Source organism: Sceloporus undulatus, chromosome 3, assembly GCF_019175285.1.
Source record: "Sceloporus undulatus isolate JIND9_A2432 ecotype Alabama chromosome 3, SceUnd_v1.1, whole genome shotgun sequence".
Lineage (NCBI taxonomy): Eukaryota > Metazoa > Chordata > Lepidosauria > Squamata > Phrynosomatidae > Sceloporus > Sceloporus undulatus.
The window spans coordinates 62,912,707-62,935,231 of record NC_056524.1 but is presented as its reverse complement, the minus strand read 5'-3'; the positions used below and the strand labels follow the sequence as shown (position 1 = coordinate 62,935,231).

Here is a 22,525-nt window from a genome sequence, read left to right as displayed (position 1 = left end):
TGTATTTGTTTATTTATTTTCTATTTCAGGGTGATTTTGTGAAAAATCCATTTGAGCAAAAGTTTGGGTATTATGCAAAAAGCTTTTTGTGTAAAACATTTTTCAGATAATATATTTTTATATAAATAATAGTGTGTTTTTGAGTGTGTATGTGTGTGCATGCACATGCACAAGCACAGAGCCTTCTTCTTATTCATATATATGCACTCTAATTCAGTGAGCTTCAGTATCAGTGGCCCAGTGAATCTGTTCTAGGTTGTAGTCTGAAATTTAAAAATACTGTTTGAGGTGCTAAACCGTAGCCCAAAAATAGGCTCTGAACCTTGGATAGCTTATTCACAATTCAGATTAAAACTGAGTTAGATTCACTGCCCCACCAGCATAATCTATCACTGTCCACTGTTGTTATAACCCTTACACTAAACACACACAGTACATCAGCGTAACCAAAATACTTTCTGCTCTGTGGAGTGCATACTCCCTCCAGTCCACCAAACAACTGCTGGACAGATTTGAAGTTGGTAATACCTGTGTAAGTTATTTAGATGGTGTGCAAGTTCCACATGTGGCTAGGTTGCTATTGACAGTACCATAAATGTTCCATGTAGATCATTGTAAGGGAATACTGTGGAACATTATTAGTCTTGTTTGTGAGGGGGTTTTTATATCTGAATTGAATATAATCCAAAGAGCTTGCATTGTCTGTCTCTTGACAGGTGATCATCTAGCTCTGGAATTTGTTACACACCAACAAAATATGTATGTTAGCATTGGCAATGAGAGAATAACCTTATGTTCAGAAAAATTAATGAACCAATTATCTTTCTTCAGCTAAAGCTTTTCGGCAGGAACAATGTGAAGCAAGAAATGGCTACCAATCAGATGCAAAAGGTGTCAAAACATTTGTAGAATGGGTCCCCAAATATGCAGGAGTGCTCCCGGGAGATGTTTGCAAACTCACTTGTCGAGCCAAAGGAACTGGCTACTATGTAGTTTTCTCTCAAAAGGTAAAAGTTGCTTCTATAACTGCTTATCTTTCAGACGTAAAGATCTCATGAATTATAGTCTGCTGTAGAGAAACTATACCTATGCAGGGAGAAAGGTGAACTGTGGGTTTACATTTTAAATATGCAGGTTAATGGATTTTCAGTTCATGAAACTATCCAAATTTGTACTTTCAGTGGTTATAACATATATAAGAATGGTCGCCATTGTACAACTCAGAAATAAATCCTCAAGCTCCACTTTTTAACCAACAGTAACTTTATTTAACAGGTAACTGATGGAACAGAATGTAGACCATATAGTAATTCAGTCTGTGTCCGTGGCAAATGTGTGAGAACAGGATGTGATGGCATTATAGGCTCAAAGCTCCAGTATGATAAATGTGGAATCTGTGGTGGAGACAACTCTAGCTGCACTAAAATTATGGGAACATTCAATAAAAAGAGGTAAGAAACCAAGACTATAATAAAATGTAATAAAATAAAATAAAAGTCATTATTTTACCACCAAAATAGTTGACTGCTGTATGAACAGAATAGCTGGATGCTGTTTACTCACTATAAACAGAATAATTTACAAGCCAGACTCAATGTTAAGATCTTCAGGGGTGAGCTATCTCTCTCTCTCCCACCACTGTTACAAGTGCATTTGGGAGAGCACAAGACTGGGCCTTACTAATGGCTACTCCCAGACTGTGGAATTCCTTTCCATGCAAAGTTTGGTTGCATCCTATCTGCTTCCTTTTCATTGGCAGGCAAAGATATAAAAACCTTTTTGCAGAAGACTATTGACCACAGATTACAAACCCCTGATCTAATGGTACAGCTTACTCTGTTCAAGCAGCTACCCTCCTGTGCTGTCATATTTCTCCAGTCTCCATACAGTATTATTCTATTACAGACATAGATTCAATATATTCAATAGCAGGAAGTCAAGAGGTCAGAGAAACACAATTTTTCTCCTAGCTAGATTTTATTCAAGAGAGAACAACTCCAGAGATTGAAAAAGGTGATAACTAACCACCAGAATTCTTTTTCAAGCCTGGTTTATAATATTTTCCATTAATGTCAAGTTATCATTTTATTATTTACCAAAATGAATAAATATCATTTTTATAATATTTTGCTGTCACAAAGTATTGTGACATTCCAGCAACTGCAAATAAATACAGAAGAAAGTGGTCTGCTTCCCTTAGCTTCAGGGGGATAAAAATTAAGTTACCTTCCCCAGAGACTAATAGAAGTGGCAAATGCATTTCATGCTTGACACAGATCATAGTCAAGTAAGGCATAAACTTCCATGAGCTTCAGTAGCTTTAAAACAGACCCTCATTTATTCCTCACTAACATGTATCTTTCTGTGTCTCAGTAAGGGCTACACAGATATTGTGAAAATACCAGAAGGAGCAACCCACATCAAAATACGACAGTTCAAAGCTAAAGACCAGACTAGGTTCACAGCTTACTTGGCGCTGAAAAAAAGAAATGGTGAGTACCTTGTCAATGGGAAATACATGATCTCAACCTCAGAAACCATCATTGACCTCAATGGAACTGTCATGAACTACAGTGGCTGGAGTCACAAAGATGATTCTCTGCATGCGATGGGACATACAGGCACGAAGGAGATCCTTATAGTACAGATTCTTGCCACTGATCCAACAAAGCCAGTGGATGTCCGTTATAGTTTCTATGTGCCAAAGAAACAAACCCAAATAACAAACTCTGTCACCAGCAACAGCAGCAGCAGCAGCAACAAACTGGCACCTCTTCTCACACAACCCCAATGGGTGACTGGACCATGGCTTTCTTGTTCTCGAACATGTGATACAGGCTGGCATACAAGAACTGTCCAATGTAAAGATGGGAATGAGAAATTAGCAAAAGGATGTCCCCTGTCTCAAAGACCTTCAGCATTCAAGCAGTGCTTGCTCAAAAAATGTTAACCTGTGGTTATAGGCTTCTTCAAAAGGAGTCTCATTAAGTCATAGTCAACACATTGACATAAGATCTACCTGGGTGCAGACAAAAAATGAACACTTCAAGATACTTTCATATCGTCTGAAATTATGGGCAGAATCTGCCTATTTGGACCAAATGAAGATATGCACTGCTTTGGGTTCTAGTGAGGTGATCCTAATATGTCAAATGCACTAAGCATTAGTTGTTACAAGGCCCTTTGTATCTGCAATTAAGAAGAGGATAAACCAGTGAATGGGTGATCATGAGATATCTGAAGGTTACAGAACCATCTCCCTTTTTTCACCTACCTCTAGCACAGTACATCCTTAGACAACTTGTCATACTTACCCATGATACCACAATAGCTTATTTTATACTATTTGTAAATACTTTTACTTTGGTATGTCACTTTATATCACTTGCTGTTCTTGTGAAAAAATGACAGCTACTCTGTATGACACAAGTGATTGACCAAAGTGTGTCTGCAGCCATTTTGGACTGCTTTACCTTTTAAAACAGATGGCTGTGGATATTTTGCTAGAGAATTAAGAGCTTGCTGCTTTAAAAAAATACATTTTTGACAACAGGAAATACATTTCCATTCTAGGAATTTCCTGACAACAAAGTTTTGTTCTATCTGAATGCCTTTCTAATGAAAAATGTCCGTATAGGCACACCTCTGCAGTAATAAAAGCAGCTGTTGGAATGCCTCTTAAACACAAAGGGGAGGGGGGTACTTTTTCTGGATTAAAAATTTATACTACAGGAACAATGAAAATTTCAAAAGGCACAACCCAGTTGTGTAGAGCTAGGGTCAGAACTGTGTGACCTTCCAGTTGATGATGGACTCCAGCTGCCAGGATATTTCACAACTGGTTGTGTTTGTTAAGGTTACTGGGGCTTGCAGTCCAATCACACCTGGAGAGCTGAGTAATTCTCACCCCTGGCACAGAACAGAGACAAATAAAGAAGAAGACAAGGGGGAAGGAATTCACTATATGGAAGCAGCATGTACAACAGGAATGGGAAACTGTCAGAGGCAGCTTTCCTTCAGGAAAATTCATCAGAGGACTATGTATAAAGAGCAGGCAGTCCAAACAGGCAGCTTCCTTCACTCTATGTCCCTTTCTCCCCATCCAGAACAGGCTGCCAGAGATCTAACTTGATTCCTGGTAATGGGGGGTAAAATCCAGGCCAAGGCCTGAATAAGATCCTTGGGGCCACAGGATACATGTCTCCAATAGTGAGGAAGAAGATAATTCTGTAAGGCACCGAGTCAGGTCTGTGCCTGACATCTTCTGACTCAGATATTCTGAAACTTGTTCATAATTGTTTTTCTGTTAGTTTCACTGTGGCTGCCAGAAATATAACATGTAATGAATTTGTTATCTACTGAAAAAGCTATGATGAATTTCAAAAACACACCATGTGTCTTGCATATAGCAATACTTTGTACAATTATTTTAATTTTGGGATATACCTTACCACTTAGATTCCCCAATCCAGAGATCTACTTATGATCAGATATGAACAGAGGTTTCCTCTGTACAAATTGCTTTATTATTTCTGTGAAGGATGTGCTGTCTTTTGCACATTAGGTCCTCCCTTCGAATAGAAAGGGACATTCTTTCAATTGCACCTCAAAACTCATATGCCTACAAACATTGGGGGAATCCATTCAGATTATTTGTTGTTGCTGTGGATATCTTAGTTTTATTTTTAAAAAAACAAAAGGAGAATTTTACTTTTGGACACATTACATATTTTTATAGATGAAGAATGCAGCCCTATACCCACTTTCTTGGGAGAAATCACTATTTGAATCAAGAGAATTTACTTTTGAGTAGCCACAAACAGGACTGAGTAGACACTAAAGAGCCACAAGAAATTCAAGTCACATTTTGATGTCACCACTCTAGCCAATATTAAATATTGCCTCAGAGCAGAGCATATTTTTTCCAATCATGGACAAATATTTTCCATTTTAGAAAGTAACATAAATACTTCATCTGAAGTCTAGCAAAATAAAACTTTTGGATCATGTTTATCTTTTATGGATGAAAGTATTAAATATGGGGATATAATAGAAATGAAAATAGATTGCACCTCCGTTCTCAGTGCCTTCCATAAATGTTATAAATATAGACAATTCTAACTTTGTAAATTTCCGTTATAATTTTTATTGTTCAATGGGATCAGGCTTATAGCCAGAGTATCCAAATTTAATTTTCATTAGAATTTTGATCTAAAACCTTTGCACATGTATGTTCGGCTCCAGAACCAGGTTCTGATATGATCTGAAATTGCGGTCAGGATGCATCATCCTATGCATAACCTAGATATGAAGAAAATAGTTCCAGTGTTAAACCACTCCATTTATATAAGCCTGGTTGACTTGAGTGAGGAGAACCATTGTGTAACACCCAGAGAAGGGGATGGTTAGGTAGGGTGAACACTGCAACTCAGCAGTAAAATTATCACTTTACAGTTCCACTTCTGTTCTTAACTAGTTCTCTGACTTTGTAAAAGCCACTCGGCAATGACTGGCACTTGTTCTTTCACATCTCCAGATTATCACCAATTAAACAATGTAGGTGCCTTTATTAGGAGCCCCAGTATGGAGATCTAACTAGTTGGTGTTTATTTTTAAGCATTTTTCTCCAATGCTGTTCTAACTGTGTGCAATTATATATGATTAAGTGTGGCAGAATGTAGATAGAAATGCACATTCATTGAATTTGGTTAAAGAGTAATCCATATTTGTATCAGGAGTGGTCAACTGTGGTGGGGCTGAGGGCTAATTTCTCAACATCAGTAGCCACTATGGACCACATCCAGTCCAGAGATGCAGATTTTTTTAAAGAAATGGTCAACATCAGTCCACTACTGGAACTCATTTTTGGTTTACGGACCTTAGATGGGGATGGGGGATCAAAATTGGATTATCAATGGAGTAATTTGAGCAAATGCTCCAGGCTTCTAAGTGGATAGGGAGATGCAATACACTTCTTCATGTATGATGTTGCTAAAGAGAGAATGCTTCTGGAGAAACAGAAACTGTAGATCTCCCCCTCCCTGGAATAATCACCAAGGCTTTAGTATTTACTGTCTACTCTAGTGCTTTTTCTCAGATGCAGGTGAGAGAAAAGGCAGTGATGCTTTGGAGTCACTTACTAGGGTTCTGGCCATAGCCACCCAGGTGTGGAAAAGGCAGGATATCCATGATTATCTCCTTCAACAGAACTGAAAATTGCTGGCTCTGACCCAAAGGGAGGCTCCTGTCTGCCCTGTAGTGCCACCAAACCCAATCTGCTGTACCCCAGATCAGGTCCTCCAATGGGAGAAACTGCACATATGCATAAAGGGACCCCAGAACGCCAGCTGTCTTAATCCAAGTTTAGGCTCTGTAATCTCCCCTAGGCAAAAACAACTGGTCCTAAAGGTATCTCTTCTTTATGTGTTTTTTTAAAATATGCCCAGATGCTCTGTGGGGAACTGAGGGTCAGAAAAACCACCCTCTAGCCTTATTCAGCCCACAAAGATCTGGGCTGATGTTTACGTTTTCAATTCCTGATTCAGAGAAAGAGAGATTTACCTATGGATGATAATTTATATAGAAAGTTCTCTTCTATATTGCAGTACTATCTGTGATATCTGCATTGACAGTCTTTCTGTGATCGTAGAGTTCAGAAAAATAGTAGTTTATTAACATTCTTTGAGTCATGCCCCATTCCAGATTTTGAAGCTTCCTGGATTAAGATTTTTGAGCTTCTCTCATACCATTAAATCAAAAGAAAAATTTCCTCAAGGAGAATAATCTCCCTGCTAAGGAAAGATGTAGCCCCTTTTCCCCACTTTCTCTGCAATTTCTCTCTGACAAAGAAGGTAGAGGTTGAAAGGTGGCAGCACAGAAGACAAATCTCAAGCTGGTACCAATCTTGATAATTTATTCCGCCAATATAATTTAAGACTTCATTTTATTCAGCATCATCTTCAAGTTTAGCTCTCTTTTTTGGTCACACACACACCCCATTTACTTAAATTCTTCATAAAGATAATCTGGGAAGTGCTAGAAATATATCATGTAATATGAGTGAATAACGTTTCTCATACATTGTTACTGCAGTAGTAGGAAGCTTTGGACTGAACATAATCCATCTGTGTCCAAGAAAGGGAGAATTCAAAGGATTAAAGTTAATAAACCAAGCAAAGAGGTGACACAGGGGTCTAATTTATATGGCATGGGGAAGTTAGACTTTGATTTTTAAAAAGCATGAAAATAATGTGAACTTCAGTTTCCTAGTTGTAGCATGGCAGTCTGATGGATGTGACATGTGGTAATCATGGTTAATTTTGGCAAAAAACAAAAACAACTGAAAGAGGTCTTATCTGATTTGATTTGTTTCCACACCATGCTGTGTTACTACTTCTTTGTTATACCTCCAGATCTCCCACACTGCTTTGTGTGTCCATTAAAATGAAAAACTAGTGTCAATTATGTCACTTTATACTTTCTCTGTTTGGCACTAGTTTGTTCCAAGCACTTGGGATCTATTCAATGCCTAGTTATTTTCTCTGAAAACTCCTAGCAACATGAATGTCTACTGAAATCCCAACTAGTTTCATGATTCTGAGCAGCTCTGCATTTGGTAGAGCCATGCCAACTAGCCTCACTACTGAATTGGCAATAAATTTCCAGATTACCCTAGAAAATAAACCTTAATCTTCAACAACCCTCTGTGTTGCAGTGGTTTGGGTGTTGAATTGAACTCAGGAAACCAGGATTTGAATCCCCATTCAGCCATGGAAACTCAGTAGGTGACCTTTGTCAACTTACACTCTCTCAGCCTCAAAGGAAGGCAAATCTTGCCAATAAAAAACAATGACAGTTTTGCCTTAGAGTCACCATAAGTGAGAAATAACATGAAGACACATAACACACATTAAGTAATAGTAGTTTGAAGATACTCCCTTTAAAAAAAACATGTTTTGACAAAGCTAGATGCAGCTGAAATCCCATAGAAACTGTTTATTCCATGAAAGGGAAGTTGGGAGAAGATATTGGTAACTGGTCACCAGTATAAAATTAATAATAGTAATATTTTTTTAAAAATTACACACAAAAGTAAAAAAGCAAATAGCACTGAAAATAAATAATTTATTGTTTTTACAAATTGGTATGTGAATGATGTAATGGATTTATTTATTCTTATTTAATGTGAAACACCAATTGTGAAAAAATTTCTATATTTAAATTGTTTTGCTACCACTTCTTTGTCTGCCTTCCTCTTCTTTTCTTTTCTTTTTTTAATTTATGCCTTTATATTTGAATGGAAAGTACTATGTGAATTTATCAACGCACAGCACTGGTTGCTTTTATAAAATTTTTGTTTGCTTTTTGAAAAATAGAATGTGTGTGTATGTGAATGTGGTACATGTTGGTGTGAGTATGATAAATAGTATGAATAAAAATATTTGGGTGTATGGTAGTGTGGGTGTGTCAGATATATAAAGAACAGAATGCACATGCGTACATATGCAGGACACTGACATATTTTTCAGCAATGACCTCTCTTTAAAAAAGAAAACTACAGTGCTCCCGCACCATACACGGGCGCACTATATGAGGCTTTCAGCTTACGCTGAAGCCACACGGCAAAAGGGAGAATGGCATGCATGCCTGCAGTGCCAACACACGGATGCACCACAAGCACAAGCCCCGTTATATCTAACGGGGCTTGAGCATATGTGCTTTTTGCCTTATGCAGGGGGTCTGGAATGGGTCTCCCGCATAAGGTAAGCGCCCACTGTATATTGAAATACATTATTCTCATTGTATTTATTTGGTGAAATCCAAAAAAGTCTCAGTATTGCTAAGAGCCTTCCCATGTCACCTTATTCTCCTAATGTTGGAAGTGCAGCATGTATGAGTTAGGTCCCATGTGGTTCAGTGAGAAACAGATCATCAATATTACCAGCTCCCTGACATCCTTGAAAATAGGGACAGTCACTAGTTTGACCAAATTGGTTTAAACAACATTGGGTCCCTCAACAGAGATGGCTTTCCTTGCAATAATGCATATAGTTCCTGGCTTCATTTTACTTATGCTACTACAATAATGAAGTTGGTTGTCTCACATCCAGGAACAAACAGAATTCTTGGCAGGCTACTAATTAGCTCAAACAACCCACTATAAAAGTGGTGTGCACTGGTTATTCTCTCGAAAAATCCATCATGGCTGGTGGCACCGATGTCAGTGGAGTGGTGAATCCACTTTGTGGTTTAGTCGAAGCTTTAAAGGTGCTGTCATTAGGGATGAACCCTATTCCCAGAGTAAAATATTGGAGCCACCAGCCACCAGCAAAAGCGATTTTTCCATGGGCAGTGACTGCTCCCATAGTAAAGCAGCATTACCATATGCAAGACAATCGGTCCCATTTTATATTAGTTATTTTTTGTTTTTATTGTATAACCCTGCCTTTTATTGGATATCTCTACATTACAATCATGTTCATTGATTTCAGTGGGGCCTGGATGGGGCATTAATGATAACTCTGAGGTTGGACCATCCATTGTTCTTCACATTTTGATGTTTTTGAGCATATAACTGAAAATAAGTGGCTTAAATAGTATGATATACCAGGGGTGTCTGGTATACCTGCATTATTAAGACCAGAATTGAAGGTCTTTTCTCATGCATGGATGTCTCCATAGATTTTAATGAAGATGTAATGGAGCTGTTTCCCATGTCTTCCTTAGCAAAGTTCTTTAAAGTGACTTGAAAATTAGGGAGAACTCATTCCCAAAGAAACAAGTATTAGCTTACAGTTTGACTTCACTAAAAACTACAATGCCTTTGAACTGATGAGGGATGACATTCAGGCTCAGATATTCAGAGAAACTGCTACTGAACAAAGGGTTCAAAAGCATCATAACCTGCTAAGGTGACAGATTTGTGGAATGAGCTTCCTTTAAATGAAGAATGAAGAACATGTCCTTCCTGATGTTGATGGACTGGAACTCATCAATTCTTATCATTAACAATGCTAGGTAGGATGGAAGTTGCAGTCCAAGAACATCTGGAGGGCATCACTATCATAAATCAAAATACTGCAATTCCTGTGCAACTTAATTTGGACTAATCTTGGCATAGTCTTATCAGTTAAATGGCAACTTCTGTGGTACAGATATCTTTCCTGGTGCAGAAATATGCAAGAATAGTAGCACAGACTATAAAAGATTCTAAAATACTTCAATTTTGGCTCAGCTTGGAAACATGCCATGCCTCCTTTTTGGCATACTTTCAACAGCTGGAAATATCATCCATATGATTTTTTAAAAGGTAACAGTTGGTCCAGACACAAATGGTTGAAAGAAGGTGGGTGTGTTTATCATTTGTTTTTAAGAATAAACAGAAGACCTGGAAATTACCACCACTTCATAGCAGCCAGACTTGAAGAACCTGGCTTCCTGAGGAGCATACTGAGCTCTACAATACAGAAAAGCATAGCCAGTTCAGGTCACTTATATATTGCTGTGGAAATGTGTGTGCAAATCATTTGCTGGCAACATTATGCACACACAAAAAGGGCTATTAATTTCCTTCACATTACCAATGCCATGTTTTGGTATAAATGCAATCTATAAGAATGAGGAATCAGTTCTTGCAGTGAAATTCTGTTCATGTCTACTCAGAAGAAAAATCTGCTAAATTCAATGAGGCTTACTCCAAGGTCAGTGGGTATATCAGAATGCAGCCTTAAAAAGTGAATCAAAAATCTAAAAGGAAAACAATCTTCAGCAGTGTAAATTGCAATTTATTTACATACTTTAAACTACCAAGACTTATATATATTTTTCCATGCACACCATCCAAACATTTTGAAAAAAGTTTCATTAGCTTTTTCTTCTACATATGAGTTTATTTTTAATTCTAAGACCACAGATCTGTCCAGTTTCATAATAATATTTTTAGCATTAGCAAATACAATTGTTTTAATTTTTTAAAATTGGCTTACAATTTAATTTGTACTTAAATGTGTATCATCAAATTATTAGCATATTGAAACAAATTCAGAGTCAGTTTGGCAAATCAACACTTTTAATTTTATACTAATTCAAAAATAACATATTGTGCTTATTACACTGGCTCCAGTGGAGCAATATATAAATTACACCAAGTGTGCTGCCAATTGTAAAATGAAGTCGCCTTTTACACTGTTGGGAAAAATTTGAATGATAGAAAGCTATGCTATGACAAGATTTTGAAGACAGCAAGAAGACAGACATTTACATTCCAGAATGGAGAGGCACAAGCTTTGCCTGTTCACTTCAAAAGAAGACGGAGCAATGCTGTTGCCTTTGTAAAACTCAGTCGCTTGACATCCTTGGTTAGTTGCCCATAGTTTGCTTTCTTCTTGTATTTCAAAATGCTAAATGATTTGGGGATTTTTAAAAAAAATATTCTTTGTATAAATATGTCATGCTCACTCCAAACATAAAGAAACAGTACATGCAACTAGGTTTAACAGATCACCACCTTTTTAAAAAGGAAAGACAAAAAAGGCTGTTGGGGGAGATTGGGGAGGGAAGCAGAAAGAATAAGATTAGGCTTTTCAGTCACCTCTGCATAACAAGTCACATGTACAACTAGCTCCACAACTCTGTGTATATGCACAATCTGGGTTTGGGGAAATTCTGGCTACATCCACACAGTAGAAATAATCCAGTGTGACACCACTTTAACTGGCATGGTTCAATGTATGGAGTTCTAAGAACTGTAGTTTGTTGTGGCAGTTAAAGTGGTGTCAAACTGGATTATTTCTACAATGTGGATGCAACCTTTGTCGATATCATACACTCTGTCCCAGTTTGGCAGGGACAGTTCTGATTAATCTTCCTATTAGCTCACTTTTTCAGATACTTTTAAATTGTCCCAATTTCTTTCTCCTTCTCCCACTACCCCCCCTTGTCCTTGGCTTACTTCCATTGGTGTAAAGTGAGTTCAACTTGCAAAGTATTTTGCACTCAAGACAGCAGTAGGAGAGGAGAAGGGGGGGAGGAATCTTGCTCTTCACTGTAGATCCAAGTGAAAGAAAATTGCTGAGCCTCTCCTAGCTTGGGTGTTCTTCCTCATTAATAACTTTTGGCTATGTTGACCATACACTGATGTTGCTGAATTACATGTATCCTGGTTATCATCTGAAAAATGTTGAAAGGTATGCAATATGTACATAGAAGCAAATGCTGGTGTCACGAAAAATAGATTGCACATTCTGCTTCCAGACCAGTTTTCTTAATTTAAACAAGGGTTTTTAATTAATCAAGGGTAAATACTAATGAGCACTTTAAAATATTCCTGTTCAGAAAGCACAGAACAACATGGCATATACTTACAAATACCTAGTAGAGAATTAGTATAACCTGGGAGCTTCTGTGCCAACAAGGCAGTAAATGCACTCTGGGTTTAGACTTTACAAGAACTCACCAAGTTCCTGAATCCTATCCTCATAGCAGCTTCTTTAACCTTAAGACTAAAAATATAGAACCCTGCTGACATGGAAATAACCAGAATAACTAGAACATTTTTTAGAATTATTTCCTATGGCCGCAATGATAACAATAAGGAAATGTGATTATAGTGATGACATGACAGATGAATTATTTAAAAACACTTTTTGATTTTTTTAAACAAAGATACCAATTGGTCAATATTGAAAGAAAGTATAATTTTAAAAAATCAGCAAAGCAATGTTGAGATTCTATTCTGGAATACATAGAAGCATCATTTAAAATCAATGAACACATCTCATTTAATTTTTCATTTAGTGAATTTAGAAATAATTTTTGGATACAAGTGGGCTTTGTACATTTTAAGCTGCATTCTAGCCATAAATATTTGTAACAACAGCTGGTTCAGATTCACAACTTTCATCTCTAAAGGGGTTGGAAAATCTCATATTTTGAAGGACACAAATTATAAGGCAAAAAGTTCTATTCTGCCCACATTTTGTGGGAAACTAGCCAGTTCCCACTTTTTGGTGTTTTTTAGCCAATGAATGAAGCCATTAGCTATGTTTGACATTTAAGGAAGTAGTGCAAATGATACAAGCAAAAGATTTCATACCTCATTTTGAAGCTACTTTGGGTGAACATGTTATCTCATCAAAACAATTGAAAAATCCAGAATTTTAGGAGGCCTGGGAGCATGGCATTTGAATGACACACGCCCCAATGCCAGCCCCAAGCGGTGTCATGCTGCCTGCCTGACTGTATGGTGGGAGATGTTACGGCGCTCTTTTGGCACAGCATTCATATGCCATACACCAAAAGGAGCGCAGAATTGTGCTGCATTTTGCTGCTTCCTTTTGGCCTGGAAAAACACCAGATTGGGGCTTCAGCATGCAGTTGCTGTGGTCCCGATCCGGTGATCAACAAAGCAGTGGCAAGCTGCTCCTTTGGGGCAGTCTACTTTGCCCCTAAGTGTTGCTGTGACTGAGTAGTAGCATCACTATCTGAAAACAAATGACAGCTAGAAAGAGTTCATGCAGGGATGCGGCTACAGAGAAGGCAAAATGAAGTCATTGCCACCCACAGTAAGAAATCTACCCCCAAGGAAACTTTCTTTCAGAAATTTCTTACATTACAGTCAACTAAAATATGAGCTGGGCACTTAGAAATATAGTTTAAGCATCCAAAGAACATGGGCAGTGTTACCTAGTGAATTTGAATACTGCAAATGTAAGAGTTCAAATTATGATTTATTTTCAATAGCTCTCGCCCAGTCTCTCTCTGCAATGCTAGAAATATGGGGACTGAAGGAAATTTTTAGGTGGAGGGCTGATAATGGCCTCATTTTCCTGTTTCTTCCCTAAAGCTATACTGCTGAGTTCATGATCTCAATAATCCAGGTCTTGTTTCACAGGCAAGGAACATGGGAAAGCAGCAGAAGTTCCCAACTCACAGTGAACTGCATAATTACTGGACAAGTTGCATGACATGCAGATTCGTCTCACTACATTTCAGGAAATGGGCTATCTTCATCCTAAATGTGAGCAAAATAACTTTAGAAGCAGACAGAAGCCAAAAGGCACTGGAAGCCAAATGAAAACCAAAAAGGCATTTGTCTTTAATTAAACTAGTTCTCTCATAATATATAGTGCTATACCCCTAAGTATAGTTTTATATACAATTCTACACACAACTGAATTCTTGCCCATTCTCCTTCTTTTTGGTCATGTCATCCAATACTGGAATATTAGCCACCTTGAATCCCATCTCAGGATGAGATAGGAATATCATCTCTTGTGTAAGGCAAGATACGAATTCAATCAATCTGTCAATAAATCAAATGGAATATGTGTGTTCAAGTCACACTCTCTCATCCTCAGAGACTGAAAGAGTTGGCAACCTACCCCCCACCCCTGCAAAGAAATCTTGCCAAGAAAACTCTATGATAGGTTCATCTTAGATTTGCCATAAGCCAGAAATAGCTTTAAGGCACACAGCAACAATAAACACACTAGTGTATGTACTGTACTGTATTATATGTGTGCATGTATTAGCAATCCAGTTTGATTTCTTGTTCAATATATTTGACATAATCTAGTTTCAACCATCAATTTTATCAGCATGTTTTCATTAAATTTAAAGATTTTCTTTTAGATCTGTTTTAACATATTTCCAAATACTATACAGTTAATTAGCTTGCTATTACTATTAAGAAATATTTACCTCTTCAACTTGAATCAACACTTATTTATGCACTAGAACATTATTTAGTTAACCTATGTATATGCTGTCCTTGAGGCAGTGTGAAGTAGTGGTTTGCATATTGAACTAGGATCAGGGTTTGAATCCCTGCTTGGTTAATGAAACCCCTTGGGTGACCTTAAGCATGTCATACTCTCTCAGATTCAGAAGAAGGCAAAGGCAAACCCCTCTGAACAAATCTTGCCAAAAGAAAATCCATGATAGGTTCACCTTAGAGTTGTGGTAAATCAGCAACAACATGAAAACACACAATAAATGTATTATCTACATCAACAACCTTGACAATTCTCACATTTTCACTTCTTAATTTAAGTCATCTCATTATTTATTGTAGCCTCTTTACAAGTTGTCTCTATAATCTAAAAACAAAAACAATAGCCTGTGTTAAATATATTATTGTGTCACTCTTCCCCAGCAGTTATTTCATTTTATTTTTTTAGATATTTATCCTGCTTTTCTGATATCCATGCACCACTCAGCCTGGTTCACAACAGTTTAAATACACAGTAAAATCCAAAACCATGCATTTCGCTTTTTTAAAAAAATACAATAAAAATACAGCAGCAGAGACCTTAAATAAAATATCCTTTAAACTAAACAAACACTTAGGAGGAAAAATCCTGTGGGAATAATAAGGATGTGCACATCCAGACAACGGACCACCCACATTTCCCAAGACAGTTTTCAGGCATATCCATAGTAGTAGCTTTTAAAAAGCCAGAGGGGGGCTGGCTGAGTGGGTAGAGGGAGTGGTCAGTGCTTCACTTAAACAAGGCCAAGGTCCACCATGCCTAAAGGAAGCAATTATAAGTCTTTTGTTGAAAAAGCCCCCTCTCTAAAAGGTTTCACTATGTTAGACAACTACCAAACCGTTTCCAGCACTCTATTTGTGGGGCAAAGTATCAGAACAGGTGGTAGTCGGCTCCAGGGCTTTCTGGAGAAGGAATATCTAGCTGCATCTCAATCTTCTTCCAGGTCTTGCTATGAGGCAGAGACTGTTTTGGTTGCTTTGCTATGTGACCTACACTGAGAATGGGACAGGAAAAGTGTGTTGGTTCTGCTATACTTCTCACAGGTTTTCAATACCATCAACCATGATATTCTTCTAGATTGCCTTAGATGGGATTTGAAGGCAGTGTCTTACCATGGCTCCATTCTTTCCTGGAAGAATAAATCCGGAAGGTGGTGTTAGAAGACTTCTTTTTCACTCTTCAGCTGTTGGCCTGTGGTATCCCTCCGGAGTCTGTTCCTTATGCTATTTAACATATACATGCAACTGTGGGAGAAGTTGGCTGGAATTTTGGGGTCTGGTGCCACCAGTGTGCTGATTAGATCCAACCCTATTACAGTTGTCCCTTTGTATCTGTGGGTTATCTGTTCTGGACTGTCATAAGTAATGGACTAGTTAAATGTAAAGGTTTCCCTTTGACATGAATGTCTAGTCATAACCAACTGCAGGGGGGTGGTGCTCATCTCCGATACCAAGCTGAACAAGCCAGCATTGTCCAAACATGACTCTGGCAGTCATTTGGCCAGCATGATTAAAGACAAGACACACAGAATGTTGTTACCTACCCACCAAAGTGGTGCCTATTAATCTACTTGCATTTGCATGCTTTTCAGCTTCTAGGCTGGCAGAAGCTGGGAGTAGGGATGGGAGCTCACTCTGTCATGCATCACTTGGGCTTCGAACTGCCAACCTTCTGACCTTATTATCATCAGAATTGGCATCTTAACCACTAAGCCATTACTACGAGGGTAAAAAAATTTGAAAGTTAAGCTAGATTAGACAGAAATGCTCCTGGTCAGTTAAAAAGCAGTTCAGCAAAAAGGAATTCAGTCTGTGCTGGAGGGGATTATGCTCCCTCTGAAGACATAGGTTTGTGGACTGGCTGTACTCAGGGCTTCAACCTGGAACTCAGGCATCTGGTCAGGAAAAAGCAGTTTCACATGCTTACAGTACTGAACCAACTGTGTCCACTCCTAGAGACACTGGAATTGACCATAGTGAGACATGCCTTAATTACATCTCATTTGAATTAATGCAATGTGCTCTACATGAGGCTGCCTTTGAAGAGAGTTCAGAAACTTCAGCTGATCCTAAAAGTTCCACTGGCTGCTAGCCCATTCCCAAACACAATCTGAAGCTGTATAAAGCCCTATCAGGCTCAGATTTGGGTTATCTGAAATGCCATATTCTCCCATATGACTCTGCCCATATTTTGAGATCTTCTGTTGAGGCCCTTCCTGCCAGCATCCTCACATGTGTATCTGGTGGGACCATGGGAGAGGGCCTTCTCAGTGTCATATTCCACTCAGAACTTACAATCAGCAAATGTATATTTTATCTTTGGATACTATTAATGAAGTACAACATTTAGTGTAGGGATTAGATTTTACTCTGTTCCACTTAGGATCTTGCAGTTTTTCTTTTCTGTAATTTTGAAAATGAAAGTGTTTGGAAAATAATATGTGTAATAATAATACATTGAGATCAAACCCATATTTTAAAGTTATTTTTCTCACAAATATTTGATTTGGAATGCTATCCAGTTTTCTCGGAGATGGCTTGCTCATTAAGCTAATTTCCATTTTATTATTTATTAAAGTAAATATCTTGTTTTTCTCTCACAAATGTTGGGGGGGGTAATTTCCTTTGTGGGACAATATACTGCATGAGGATGTTAAAAGGGGTCTTCTCTGTTGTAGCACCCCATTTATGAAATATCCTTCCCTTGAAGCAATTTAGCACGAACACTGGCTTCATTTCTGTGCCAAGTTAAAACAGCAGGTGTAGTGGGTACAATAAGGAAAAAGACAACCCATTTCCTGTACAGTAGCACTAAAAAAAGTGAAACAAACAAACATAACAGCTCTTGAACAAATCACCCATTGAGTTCTCCCTTCTCACTCAATCCTCAAGAATAAGCACACTTTAAGATGCCACATGGCTGTTGTTGTCGTTTTATTTCTATTGCAACATGTTTAACACAAGTTACACTTTTTCTATTGCAACATGTTTAGCACAAGTTACACTTTTTGGCATTGTTAAAGTTACCCACTTGTTCTCTCCCCATCATGATCCCTCCACCTCAGGACCTTTCCTGCAGTCACACCCAAAACTGCAAGATCCTAATTTCTTCCTCCTGTCACACATTCCATTCTAGGCAGGCTCAGGAAACACCTTCCTTCTGGCAATATGGAAACCACAATTGCTTTCACCCCTTCCCCTTTTCTCCAATCTAGGTATAATAAATCCAGTCAGCTTTTCTTATATCAGAACTCCAAGTCACCTCACCCTCCGCACTCTCTCCCCTTCCTTGCCTCACATAACTGCACACACTAGAAGAACTATGAATTTGGGATGAGAATTCCAATCATTTATTTCTGGAGAAAAATCCTGTAGATCTGAAATGTTGTTAATGGGGGTACAGTATATTGAGATTTGCATGTATATTATATGTACTGTTAATCATACTGTGTACACAGAAAAAGAGTTCTGTATGTAATTTTTTTTCAGGTTTTCTGAAACTAAGTACATATATTTCAAGCTTTCTCTGCTTATAATAATAATAATGTTGCAAGTTCTTCCACATTCTTTGCCCTCTTATTACCTGGCCACACCCTTATGACCATACTGTGAAGTTGCTCGCCCATGTGTCCCATTCTTCATCTGTGAGATTTTGAAGGGCATGGGTTGGTGTCCATTGATTAGACATCAAAATAAAACTCTATCATTGTAATTTAGTTCAAGCAATTTTGCAAGCACAGTATATGATATTTTTTCTTTCCTCTTTTATTAGATCCAGAAGAGTCTTTATGCATACTTGACCTTAGCAGTTGTTAGAATCATTCTTTAGATCCAAGTCAGCTGTCTTTCTATTTACACAATGGCTCAAATCCATCTTCTTGGAGATTATTCTATTAAAAGATACAGTATCATAGATGTGTTCCGCACCTCCTCAGTGATCCTACAAATGACATTGTATTCTTAGTTATAGCATTTGTTTGAGGATTAATGTGTGGTAACACTGGATATTTCATTTTGACATGAGAGGTCTAGACTAGGGTATGTTCTCATCAAAAGTTAATGCACCATAAACAGCAAAACCTTTATAAAGTGTTATTTAATCAACAGTCTATCAATTTAGATAGTGAGACAGAGGCGGTGTACACACCGCCCCTTTCCCCGATGGATCAGGGCCTCAGCTGCCACAACAGCAGCCCTGAGGCCCCAATCCGCCGCTTTTCCAGGCCTCGGAGAAGTGACAAAAGGCTGCTTCCCCACGGCCTGGACGGGGTGTCCTTGGGGCTTCATGCCGAAAACGGTGGGGAAAGGGAGAAAGGGCCCCCTTGGCCCCTTTCTCCTTTGTGTCACTGGCACAGCTCCTTTTTGGAGCTCCTTCCACAGGCGCTCTTCAGCAGCACTAAGACGTCACATCCGTGCCAACCCATTTGGAAGCAGCGCGGCCGTGATGTCGTAATGGTGGTGCCCATGTAGAAAGGGCGCCGCCATTACAATGTACTAGGGTTGCGGGGCATCTGGAAAGGACGCCCGGAGGCAACCCTAGTACGTGTGCAGGCCGGCACAAAGCGCCGGTCTGTACAGCGCCAGAGAGAGGAAAAAATTGAAATCTACACAAAAAGATGGTTACAATAAATAATATTAAAACCCTGTTCTGGCCTTTTCATCTGCAATTAAGTTGGTTGCTGTGGAAGCCTTTTGGCTTGGCAGCTGCTTTTTTCCTCTTACTGGTGTGCTTTCATGTATTTCCGTCAAATACTTTGATTTATTTGGTTGTATAATTCTTAGCTGCTTATGAGCACTATTCTTTTTAGAAAGGCAGGGCATACATCTAATAATTAAATAAATATTCATTATAATGCACAGCAGAACATCTAAAGAAGAATCAAATATGTAACACAGTACTAAAAGGAAGGAGTTGAAAAAGCAGAGTTTTGACTTTACCCATTTCTTGAAAAGTCTTGCCTCAAATAACTCCCAAGACTAATAAAGGGAAGTTCTCCTTCCCACAGTACATATTCAAACTATGGGATGTTACCACAAGTTGGAGTTGGAAATAAGGATTCAAGAAGGACAAGGCTTTTAGTGCATGCTAGTCATGATAGATATCCAGTATACTTTTGAATACCAATTGCGGGAGGCGTATGTAAGGGGGTGGTATTGGCTGGCTGGAGGGCTTCCCACAGGCATGGTTGTTTGGCAAAGTAGAAACAGAAAACAGGACTAGGCCAGGTACTGGTCTGACCCAAAACAGCTCCCATTGTGTTCTTAGTTATTTCAATGCATATTCCAGTAAGTTTTTTTTTTTTATCTTCCCAATCAAATATTTAGCCCAGATGGTTCTCAACCCAGCCAATGAAGGGGATTTGGAACGTTTTCAAACCTTCATACAACCCAGGAATACATAACCCATTTTTAATAAACATTTTCCTATCAGTTGTATGCACATGCATCTGTGCTAAATATATTAAGAAAGTAGGGTATATTTAGAATTCGGTTTCACCTGCCATTTTTTTCCTCATCATCTTCTTCGATGTCCTTATAAGTCACATTTAAACATGCTGCCAAACACAAATGGGCATATGGAATAATTTCACCTTTAATAGTGATCTTGTTAAGCCTTTTATAATACAGACTTTTTTTAAAAAAATGATGATGATGATATTTTGAAAAATCAGTACTAGAGTCTGAAGGTGATTTTATCTAAAGTCTGTTTTCTTTGGGTTGATTTGTTCATATTTTAATAAGGCATTTCTGTTCACTAATACATATATAAAATAGTCCAGCAGAATGTTGGCTTCTTTCCATATAAGGCTGCAGAATGCAGCAGATCACCTCCACAAAGAAAATAGTATACATAGCGGACCCTTCCCTTACATGGGGGATCCATTCCGGACTCCCCGCATAAGGGAAAAAGCACATATGTTTGCATCTCATTGAAAATAATGGGGTGCAAGCCTGCACCGTGCTGCAGTGTGTGTATCATGAGCACGCGTGCCAACTTCCCCCCGAGCAGCATCTGTGGAAGCAACGTATGGCACACCCATGTACAGCATGGGTGCACTGTACCTTTTTTTCCACAACAACCTTAGAAAGATGTATAAGCAAGTGTTAACAGGAGTTTAGACTTGTACACAGTGGAGCCTTGCCTTACACGGGGATTGGTTCCGCCCCCTCCTCCCGCGTAAGGCAAATACTGCATAAGCTCAAGCCCCACTCAATAGAATGGGGCTCGTGCTCGCGGTGGCGCAATGCATGCGCGCCATAGGTGCCTGAGCCATTCAACGAATAGCAGTGTGGCTATGGAGTGGGCGCCCTGTATATGTCACCAATGGGATTCTGCCCATCATTATTTTAACATATTTACATCCAGAAGAGGAATTCATGTCTGGAGGACATTTGTACATGGTGACAGCCCTTCTAGATTTGGGTATTGGCAATTCAAATGGCATAAATCCTAATTTTTTTTAAAAATTGCTTTTAACTATAGCCTGCCAGAGGAATTAAAGTATCATTCATCTGTGATTGCATCTGTCATCTGTGATTGCAGCATTTTAGTTTCTGTGACCAGAAGGTTGAAATATTCAGTATAGTATCACTTTGAAGACTGTGGTATATTACCATTGCATTTCTTTGCTACTAAAATATATAATGTGATCTTTAATCAATCATGACTATTGATTACAATTAAATATTTAAAATACAATAAAAGAAGAACTACATATGTAAAATATTTATTATATAGGTCCATTTCAATTATTATATTGAACCAGGTTTCAGGCCTGATTCCAGCAAATGCTTCACTCAGCCAAGGACCAGAAATCACAGCCGCACGAGTTTACCGCATACCATGCAGCTGCACACAAGTCTACATAGGGACCACCAAATGCAGTGTGCAAACAAGAATCAAGGAACACGAGAGACACTGCAGACTGAGTCAGATGGAAAAATCAGCAGTAGTAGAACACGTTATAAACCATCCTGGGTATTCTTAAGTTTAACTTTAACTTTAAGTTAAACTTAAGTCTCAAACCAGAAATCCTTCTGTTAAATATGATATCAGATGAAACCGAAAGGAAACATGGAAGAATAATTTTCTATATGTTGACTGCGGCACGATTAGTATATGCCAGATACCAGAAAGTTAGTAAAGAAATTGGTATGGAAGAATGGGTTTTAAAACTATTGGATTTGATGGAAACGGATTTGGCATCAAAAAAATTGGAGGACAGAGAAAACACTCAATATCACTCAGATCAGGGAAGGAAGGAAGGCAATATAGAAAAAGAAGATTGGGAAAGAATTATTGATTATATTTCTGAGAAATGGCCAAATATCCAAAACAAAATTGACAAGGGCTTCTTGAAAGAGAACTGATTATGTATATCCAATCAAATTGATATAATAACTTCCTTAAAGGAAAATAAAATAAAATAAGAAAGGACAGTTTAAGTAAATATAACAATTAAGCTATTGGGCATTACGGATATACAAGTTATTGTGTCAAATAGATAATTGGAAATTACAGATATTTAAAATAAATAAAGAAGGAAAAGTAGAAAGGAAACAGTAAGAAAATGAAACGGTTTGGGTTTGCTTTGGAAGTCTTTTTAATTTGTCGAATGATTGAAGGTATGGAAGGAAGAAGGAAGGTATGATTATGAGAATGATGGGGGCTGGTTATGGGGGGTGGGGGGATTGAATTGTTATTTGTTATATGCAATGCGAGTTGGTGTATAAATGTTGTATGTGTTCATATTG

At 38.2% G+C, this 22,525-nt stretch overlaps 1 protein-coding gene across 1 annotated transcript in view; it reads left to right on the top strand.

Annotated features, from left to right (window-relative positions):
• Positions 1-8,235, top strand: part of ADAMTS5 (ADAM metallopeptidase with thrombospondin type 1 motif 5) — a 66,034-nt gene extending 57,799 nt beyond the window's left edge. The window contains exons 6-8 of the mRNA XM_042459744.1: positions 832-1,007; positions 1,276-1,451; positions 2,374-8,235. Of these exons, the coding sequence (XP_042315678.1) occupies positions 832-1,007; positions 1,276-1,451; positions 2,374-2,950 (929 nt within the window). The 3' untranslated portion in view covers positions 2,951-8,235. The remainder of the gene's footprint in view (positions 1-831; positions 1,008-1,275; positions 1,452-2,373) is intronic.
• The last annotated feature ends 14,290 nt before the right edge of the window (positions 8,236-22,525 follow it).